The sequence below is a fragment of the Pagrus pagrus genome (genome assembly GCF_965226575.1).
Source record: "Pagrus pagrus genome assembly, chromosome: 11".
Classification (NCBI taxonomy): domain Eukaryota; kingdom Metazoa; phylum Chordata; class Actinopteri; order Spariformes; family Sparidae; genus Pagrus; species Pagrus pagrus.
In genome coordinates this window covers 17,960,211-17,970,608 of record NC_140195.1, presented here as the reverse complement: position 1 = coordinate 17,970,608, position 10,398 = coordinate 17,960,211, and the positions used below count along the sequence as shown (strand labels likewise).

The 10,398-nt window shown below is 43.9% G+C and overlaps 1 protein-coding gene across 1 annotated transcript; it reads right to left on the bottom strand.

Moving 5' to 3' along the window:
• Window positions 1-645: 645 nt before the first annotated feature.
• gpr61 (G protein-coupled receptor 61) lies at window positions 646-7,873 on the bottom strand. Its single transcript, XM_084368018.1, is given in 3 exon segments — window positions 646-5,126; window positions 5,129-5,337; window positions 7,725-7,873. Coding segments are annotated over 2 exon segments (1,464 nt in total). The 5' UTR covers window positions 5,153-5,337; window positions 7,725-7,873; the 3' UTR covers window positions 646-3,686.
• Window positions 7,874-10,398: the final 2,525 nt, after the last annotated feature.

Sequence of the window (10,398 nt, the reverse complement as noted above, 5' to 3'; positions counted from 1 at the left end):
TTCACATTACATGTGTACGACTGGACTTTCATATTAGCAGGTGGAGGGAACAGCAAGCCAATAACTGCAGTTTGTGACTGCATTTCAACAGTTGTGTGACACCACTGGCCTTTATTTAAAGGAGCTCTTGGGAAGACTTCTAGCCAAGTTTGTGGAGACATAAAACCAGATCCTTTAGATAAGAATTTAGGACATCTCCAGCTGTGTTTGTAGTGACAAAAACTACATATTTTAAACCAATACATGATGTTTTCGTAGCCCTAACCGTGTGGTTTTGTCCCTAAACCTAACCAGAGGACAACCACAGTGTTGTCACAACATAAAATAGAAAATTGACCCTTCAGAAATGTAAATTTGAAACATATCTGTGGTTTGTCGAAATGTACAATGCCAACATTTATTCTGCGACTGGGTTGCATTCACAACATCCCCCCACTGACTGAGCTTCAGCATCCTGCCTTCCTCAAAATGTCACTCCTCTTTCATCCTGTTCCTGGTGCTTCATTTCACCTCTGTGACGCTGCACCCCCTGCCTGCACTAGAGGGCTGGGAGACAGAGATGTGACTGATTTGATCATGTGATAGATGCTGTTATTGATCTGGAAAGGTCTGGAAATAACCACGACACTCAAGTTAATCTTCTTGCTGTGTCTTTAATCATTTCAACTGATGGGTAACCAATACACAAGGAAATATTAACAAGGGAAAAACAAGCCCTAAAAATAATGAAGAATCCAAACAGTCTTTTCAGCTTGGGTACAAAAAAAAAAACAAAAAGTAGATACAGAGTGGAAAATGAACAAAACTGTGACTGTCAAGTTGTGACTATTATCTGCCGTTCACCTTCAGGACAGCTTATTTCTCAGTCCTTGTGATCAACAGATGGCGGCAGAAATACAGCTTAAAGCATTTAATCAGATTGGCCGGGGCAATTTTGCTGCTACGGTAACGGAAATCCAGCTGATTGAATGGTGGATTTATGTACACTTAACATAAGGGGCTTTGTAAAGACTCTGGACTGTGAAATATCACTGAATTTTGTTTTCACCATAAAGAGGAGAGAAAATAGACCATCTAAAGAGATTCAACCCTTGTTCCTGTACGCTGGTGTAATCAATCAAGGTAATTTTATGTTATTTTGTTACATAAAATCATATATTAATAATCATAATAATGTGTGTATTAGTCTTAATACTATGAAAAATAAATTAAGGCAACACTTTACAATTACCATAATTTAAAGGTGCGATATGTCCTGTCAAATTCATACTCCAAACCAATAGGGGGCGGCATATCACCAGAGTAACCAACCGCTAACTGCTGCTGACTCTAGCTGCCCTTTGCTAGTTAGATCTGTTAGCTGTGCAGCTAGCAGTTAAGACTGGGAGCTCGTGGGCACAGGGATGTTAGTCTTCACACCGCTAGCACAGGGGCGGGACGGGACGGGGCGAGCTAGTTAGCATGCTAACGTCAATGGATATCTCTGCAGCACAATACACGGACATCATCAACTACAATTGTTACATATTGCCCCTTTAAAAAAATTATTGTGAATTAAACTTGAATTAATATTTACCTGACTGTTAACAAACAATGGAATGTTTCATAAGCCAGTTATTCATCAGTTATCAGCTGCAACTTTTTAACGGCCAGCCAAATAATGTTTATTGATGATCTACGCAATATTTATTAACCATTTACAAATTAACAATTGCTTAATAAATGGTTTCTTAAGTATTTTATTGTTTGTTAACAGTGAAATAACTATTAACTTAATGTTTAATGAACTATTAATGTACCTTTTATTAATGACGATTATAATAAAGTGTTACCTAAATTAAAACATAGAACATTATGGCAGTGATATTGTCTTGTGCTCGCTGTTTTAATTTATTAACTAACATTACTGTACCATCTGACTCGAGAGAAAGATTTAGAGCAAGATAACATGACGACCCAGTCTGAAAAACAGTCAGCAACAAACTTATATCATGAGGGAATTAAGAACATTATGTCTCCCCCTGACAAAGGGACCTTTTTTTGTTCTGACTCCCAGCAAAATAGGACCCTTCCCTGAACGCCTTGTGTCGAGTGTCTTATGATCACGCCAACGGTTCGGTATGAGTCAGTCCAAAATAGACGAAGGCAGCAAGAGAGAGAGCAAGTATCAAAAGAGAAAGAGTTTAGTGAGAGATTTGTGCCTTGTAATTGTCTTTGGAAAGTTTGTCACCGCTCGTGTGACTTGTGCAAACTGTTCGTATCACACCTGAGATCAGAGAAAGTGTCACCAGCGTCTTCCATTTGTTGCTAAATGAGGCCAAAGGCGAAGCTCGCAACGTGTAAGCATTGTCTCACCTGTGTGCTGTGTGTAGCCACAACAAGCCTGGTTGTTTAAAGCACAAACACAAGCGCACTCACACTTGCTCCTGTGTTTACCTGTAAACAGCACAGACGTCTCGGGGGAGGGGGGGCGGTAACTGGTCGTGGTGTCTGAATGTGCCCACATCGGGCTTTCAACAGCTTCCATGCAGCTGAAATCCTTAACACCGACACTATCATACAAATGAAACCAGTCACAATGTTTTTCTTTGAGAGGAAGGGGGTGAAATCACGAGTCGGCCAATGTGAGATGATTTTGGTGAGGAGGTGATAATCACAAGACTAAGAACAGATAAACATGATAATAATGTTCCTGGAAAATGGTTAAAAATACACTGGTGTGTCAGCCTGTTTGTTATAAGTACCAGCAGCAGCAGCAGCAGCATCAGCAGCAGCAGCACCAGCTGTGAAATGATCCTTTTCATCACAATGAATATTTTAAACGGAAAGAGCGTTTGTTTTTAAAAGTCGGCTCTGAACATGGGATGAATACACGTGGAATCAGATCCTTATCTCAACTCGCTAAACAACCCGAAGGCCTTTACTTTTTTATTAGTTCTACAAAATAAGTCTGAACTTGTGTCATGAGAGGGGCAGCAGGATGGTTTTTATGGTCAGATAATTGCTTGAATCAATTATAAAACGTTAATTTGGTCATTAAGAACCTGCTGAATGACTGAGTCACTGAGCTGATTGTCACAGGGCTTAAAACACAAAAATGAGGGAGTAATTTACCCTCTACTTGAACTGAATGACACATAAAAGGAAAGATGGAAATACAGTATTTTTTATGTAATCGCAATAAAATTTTAAACTGTACAATATATTCTAATAACTTATAATGAGAGCGAAATAATTAATCTAAATGAATCCTTATCAAAACTACACCTTTGCCTCTTTAAATGGCTCTTATAGTTTTTCATAAACTGTGTTCTCCCTGAAGAGTTTTTTCAGCACTTCTTTATGTTTCTGTGACGTTTGTCACTCTCCTGACCCGTGAATTACACAACAAGGGTTTAGTGTCTATCTGCTAACATCACACAGAACACACTGTATGACACTGTATGGCTCTCAAACCATGTAATGCTGCTGCAGCGTCATGACTGTGGGACTGTTGAGAATATGAAAGCTACATAAGTTTAATTCTTCAAAGAAGATACCATGTTAGCAGTTCACTGGATCTTTAGCTTAAAAGCTGTTGTAGCATGAATAAGAGATGTTTCAATTCGACAAATTTTTAGAAAATATGAATAAAACTAAGTATATTTATTGGATTATAGATGGCAGAGACAGTACAGGAGAGGCAGCTACAGCTCTGGTACAGTTTTGCAGCAGTTCTCCGAAACATGGAGCTCATTGTTCAGCTGTTGCCGCTGTATGAACTCTGAGGTTTCCTCGAGGATCTGCCCTGGGATGTGAAAGTCAGCTGGCGTGTTCTGCTGAACAGCTGATTCCTGAAGACCCTCAGTCTCTGGCTCCTCTGGGCTGGCTCTGCTGTGAGAGTTGCAGGGCTCCAGATTGCATCCAGTGCCCTGAAGGAACTGCAGAAAGTTCTCCTCGATAGAGGCCTCTCGGCTGGGCAGCTGCTCCCCTTCGCCGGGCCCGGCTCGCTTGAAGAGGCAGGCCAGGTGGCGGCTCAGCTCCTCGCGAATCTGCCGGTTCAGGCAGCCGTAGAAGAAGGGGTTGGAGGTGAAGCAGAAATAGCCAATCCATGTGACAACGTCCTCGACCGGGGCCAGCGAGGCGGGAGGAGTAGACACCACGACCGAGTAGAGATGGAAGGAGAAATATGGCAGCCAGCAGCAGAGGAATTGGCCTCCCACTGCCACCAGGACCACCGCGGCCTTCCCGCCGCTGAAGGTCCTCTGAGGGGTGGAGCGGGCACCAGTTCCCCCAAGGCTGGCTGCCATGGTGGAGTGGCTGCTGATGGACTCAGACCGTTGTCGCGACGAGTCCATCCAAGTGGGGAGGGGGCCGTGCTGCATGGCTGCCACTCGCGCCACCTTAAACATGTTGCAATAGACCACCAGGATGATCAGCATGGGGCACAGGAAATAGATGAATGTAAAGACGACCATGAAAATCTGCCGTGTGGTCCTGCCTCCCGTCCAGTGGAGGGAGCAGTGTCTCTGACCGTGAACAAGGTCTGAAGGAGTCGCCAGACCCTGGTTCCCCTGGAGGAGCCATCCCAGGAGGGGCAGCACTGACATGACAACAGCTTTAATCCAGATTCCCACCAGTACCATCACCACCACCCCAACCGTCATCTTCACCTCATGACGCATGGGGTGGATGATGTAGAAGTAGCGCTCCACATTGATGGCACATATGGTGAGGATGGCGGCGCTCACTAGACAGACACTCAAGCAGAGGTAGCTCCGACACAGCGCCTCATCCACCAGGATTCGGTCTGACAGCATCCCCAGAGGCATCAACACCAGCGCTGCCAGCAGGTCCACCAGACACAGGTGAAACACAAAGGCAAACTTGCGCAGCTGTGGCGTTTTGGTGATGACGATCATCACGGCCAAGTTCCCCACCACTGCCAGCACATCCATGATGAGCATTGCACACAGCGCCAAGGACTGGTTCAGGTCTACCCCACCTTGGATGCTTTCGATGGGCAGGGTCACGTTGGAGGTATTCGGGTGCAGTGAGGATGGAAAGGTGGGGAGAGAAGTGTTCCAGGAGGGGCTCGGCGTGACGGGACGCGCCATGAGAGGATGGGATAATGAGGAGAGAGTCCGCTGAACTTCACAGGCCCATCACCCATCCTCCCCTGTCATAGGGCGTCACTGAGAAGCTCAGGCGGTGGTGTGTTTCATGGCAGCTTGGGCGGTACAGGCCCTCAACCCGGCAGACTTGAGCCTGGAACTGAGCAGAAGATCACAGGAGGGTCCTTGTACCTTTCAGGGAAGACTTCCTTCTCTCTCCAATATGAGCTCCAGTTGGAAGGATCTGAAACAAAAGAGATAGACCAATTTAAAAGTAGGCAAGTGAAGTAATAATAGCAGTTTTTCAAAAGTAGTTCTCAAAGATGTCACCAAATGTGTGTTCTCAAACACTCTCTTTTTTATCAGTCATAACAGTGATCAGGGAAGTAACTAATTAGAAAGGATCTACGGTGAATTTTGGTAAATCAGCGTTAAGATCTGAGGAAGCCAGTGACACCTCACATCAAAACCTCACTAGTTCACGTTAAGTTGGCCCACAGGTCTCAAATTTTACACAAACACAGTTGACGTGATGTAAAAGGTAAGAGGTGATTTCATAGTTGTAACACTGAGCGTGGCAAATCAAAGTTGACTTAGTGAAGACGAGATTAGCTTGTTCCCTTCAAATGAATCTTCTTGTCTTATCTTACAGTTCTTCTGTTACAAGCTTTCATATTTGGGCATGCCACAGAGACATTTCAAAACGATGATGTTAAAGTAACACTACGTAACTTTAAAGTCATTCTGGAGAAGGGTAGTTGTTTGTTGAGTCTCATTCCCAGGTCGTCAAATACTTAGGGTTGGTGCCAGACCAGATCCATTAACCCAAAGTGTTTGTATTCGACAATCTTGGAAGGAGATTCAGCCCTGTGATGAAATGGCGATCGGTGCATGGCGTACTCCACCACTCTCCCAATGTTAGCTGTTAAAGTTACATATTGTTGCTTTAAGGAGTCAAACCATATTCATTCAGTAGTTAAGTAGTTTAACCCCACATGTTTCTACCACCTCCAGTTTGAGAACCACTGTATTCATCATTTAAACGATATTATGAAAGAAAGAACTTGATGAAAAACATGGTAGCATGTTCTAGGTTGGAAAAATGACAGCTGGATAGATTTGACATCCCTAAAACAACCTAAATCATTTTTTGCTGGAGAGAAAATCCCTAAAAAACATCAATCTAATCTACTCTGAATGCAAACAGAGACTAAACTAGACTAAGTGGACTTGGACTCTGAATACTTTGCAAAACATTCCACTATTTCTTTGCTCTTGTGCTGCCATCAGACTTGATACAGTCTGCACTCACTTGTAGCCGGGGTCATAATTTACTACATATTTGACATCTGCATCCTCAGATGTGTGTTTTCAGGGCAGCCGGTGCCCCAGGGAGAAGCTAAAAGCGCAGAGTGGACCATATGTTCCCTTTAACAGAGTCAAGACACTGGATGAGTGAATAAACTGCGAAACTCAGCGTTACAGAGCAGCCTGCTGTCTGAAGGAAGGGATCAATAAAACACTCCTCAGATTATTACATCATGACGTGAAAAATATCAAATGTAAAGCTCATTATGATTTTATGATCCACAGGTAAACACGGACATTGTTATCAATACTCCTAACCTATGTAGAAGTGACACCAGTGGAGTACTGAAGAGGCCCCGCGCTGTGTTTACTGTCACAACCTCACCTGGACACAACCCCACACACTGTAAATTCTGTGGAACGAGCACTCAGCCTTTGGTACATTTCCATGCGCTGCACACCTGCATGTGCAAGTTTTCCATTTCACAAGTGTGACAGGCTCTGTCCCTGCAAGGCGCCTCTTCTTTTTTTCCTGCCCACGTACACAAATCAAGCACGACAATCACCTGACAGATATAAGTGTGTGGCCTTGGCTGATTAGGTCAAAGGGTTACAGTCACCTTCAGCCCAATAAAACCACTAATCAACGACATCTCAGATGGACAGCCCTCTGGTGTCCAGGGTCACTTCAGAGCTCTGAGGACCACCACAATTGCAATTCTAGTCCCTTAAAGGACAAAAAAGCCCATTAAAAAGCAGCTAAAGTGGAAAAATGTGTCAGTTTTATCAAGTCAAAACCACACAAACAGGAGTATTTCAACAATAAAAGGGACACACAGGGACTTATGGCTCACATGCAGCACAGCCTCCGATCTAATCTACTCAAATCTTACAATGTGTCGTCAAACTCTGCCTCAGAAGACCAAAACAAATTTACACAAAGCCACAATATACTGTAAGGTTGCAGCAGAATCTCTCCGGCTACCGACTGGAAACCATATGACCCTTTAATATGCACATGACACAGTGTTTACTGCGAGGAGAAAAAAACAGCCTGTTGTTCAATTGTCCCTTTCTTGACAAAACACTCCTCAGCAGCAACATGCTGGAGAAACCAGCATGTTTAAATCACATGAAACGAGGCATCTCTTTTCAGAAATGTTGTCCTTTTACATGGATGTTGAAAGATAACACTGGCTCTACTTCAGTCTGATTTTTACCCCCGTCCCACCTTTCCAGCATCCCAACTTCTACCCTGAAAACACACACATCTCCGGGGCAGGTGTGTGTGGAGATGCGTGCGGTGATGAGTCGATGACATACCTCAGTCTGGAGAGGGCTGCTTCCTCCTCCTGTGCAGGTTCACAGTCTACTGAGGGAGAGACGACCTGTTTCTCTCTCTCTCTCTCTCTCTCTCTCTCTCTCTCTCTCCCACACACACAGCAAACACACACACCACGTCACAGAGAGAGAGAGAGAGAGGAGAGGGAGAGGGGAGAGGGGCAAGCCTGTGTCTCCTCCTCACCTGGCCCCCTTTCATCTCGTCATCACTGACCGCCCCCTCTTCCCATCCAAACACACACGCACACACACACACACTCCTCCTCCTCCTCCTCCTCCTCCTCCTCTCAGCTCTCTTCTCGCCAGGTCTTCGATTCAGGTGGGAGAGCAGTGCAGGAGCACAAGAGAGGGATGGGGGAAGAAATAAGGAGAGGGCTCTGGTCTTCCAGCCTGTGATGAGACACACACACACACACACACTTCCAGCTCACACACTTTCACACGCACATGCACTGTCTCCGGCACGCGCCTAGGGCAACTGCAGAGCCGTGCAGAGCAGACAGGCAGGCGGCGGGTGGGAAGGCAGCACCCAGCCTCCACTGCTCTCCACTGGGTCTTAGTGCCTTCTCGCTGCCTTTGGGCTTCCTCGTGGAGGGATGGCTCTGCTCTTCAGCCGTCCAACTAATCTGACGTCAGGTCACACCAGGTCGCAGAAGCAGCAACAATTAGGAAAGAAAATCACCTTTATCCTCTGGATCAGAATTTCTGTAACTCTCTGTCTCCTCACGCTCAAGATCTCCCTCGATGCACAATCCGGCAAAAGCCGTCTCACGAGGCTGGATTATTGATCCGCAGAGAGGAAAAGAATCCCAGTGGTTAATGTTAATGAGCTGAGATTAACATTTGCAAAAGCCAAACAACATACATGTCACGGAAATGTTTCCTGCCCTGAGGAATGAGGTTGTTTACGGCCACAGTGTGAGGAGAAGGAGCCCGTTCAAGATGCTGATCTCTTGACGTTGATGTCCTGACTCCATTTTCAGGGTACTTGTGACATAGTAGTATAAACAGTAGTACTCGGTTTGTTATTATTCAACCAGATTGAGATCAAGAGACGTGAGAACAAAAAACATTTATGGTCAAACAACCAGCCAGGGCAAAACAAATGTGATGGCAGATAACCAACAGAAAAGATTGAAGCAAGCGACAAGGGAACTGAAACAATTATTCAGTTAATCACTGTTTTAAAAACGCTACAGTTAACTAAAGCAACAATATGTAGAAATTGGCATTTTGTGCAATTTGGCGCTGTTATTTTAAGATAAAAAAGTTACGTAACATTGCTTTAATCATGTTCATAAAATATATCTGCTGTCTGATGGTTGGACAAATCAAGACTGCGTGTTTCCTTGCTTTAGGATATTTTATAAACTAAACAATTAGCTGAAAAATAATCAACATATTATTCGATCATTGAAATCATTACAGGTGGCTGTGGCTCAGGACATAGAGCAGTCCATCGATGAGTGGGTATGAATGGTTTTTGCTCCTTTCTAGCAGGTGGTGCCTGGCAGGGCAGCCTCTGCCACCAGTGTGTGAATGTGTGAGTGAATGGGTGAATGTTGACTTGTGTTGTAAAGCACTTTGAGTGGTCGCTAAGACTAGAAATGTGCTATATAAATACGCTCCATTTACCATTTACCCCCTGACAAGAGTCATAAAGCACCACATCATAAACCTTTGAAATATTCAACGAGACTAAAAGAATAAAGGTAGAGGTGGGCGATAACCGCTAGGACTAGGTGGGAAAATAAAATGTCAGGATGTTTTTGACCAAACACCTCAATATGGATTATATGACAATATTGTAGGGATGACTATTGGGACGTTTACAAAACATTAACACAATTACATTTTTGACAATTAATCATCAGTAATGTGGATATAATGACTAAGTGAGTAAAGGCAAGTGTTCGAGCAAGTAGAACAGTCTGGTAAGTTCAGAAAAGGACATCACTTTACTGTCATGCAGCCTTTAAAAGCAGGAAAATACAACAATTATGCCATGTCCCGATAAAACAATATCCAAAACGTAAGGTGATATATAGCCTCATATCAGAATATCAATATATCACCCAGCAATGTTTGCAATTTGTTTAATTAAACGCTGCATAATACCTCGATCCATTCATCTGTACCAGGGGTCTGCAAACATTTTGATATGAAGTAACATTTTAAAATGTCCTTTTAATCAGTGTGCCATGGAGTATCGACCTTAAGGTTAACATTACAGATCTGTAAGAACATTTAAAAAAAAACATTTTCATCTTCCAGTTCTTTCTCTCGTTAACAAAGTGTTTTTCCACATTTAGGTTAATTTTCCCACCTGCATTTTGCGTAAAAGGCAACAAGTTCAAGCCAAACAGCGTCAGCAACGGGTTGCACAACTGCCAGTAGCTGAGAAAGAGGTGAGAAGGCACTTCAACACCTCCAGAAAACCCTCTTGCAGACTTATTGCTAGTGTGTCGTTGGTTAAGCTTAACTGTGTGCCAAAGGTTGCCTATGATTTATTGTCACACCCCACTGTGATGGTGATTACTTGTATTTTTAGCGATTCCTGTGTTGAGGCAGGGGTGTCAGGAAAACAAGCCACACCTGAAGTAACTCCCTCTGGTTGCTGCACTTGCTTTGAGAGCCGGAAATCTCCCTCAGTCTC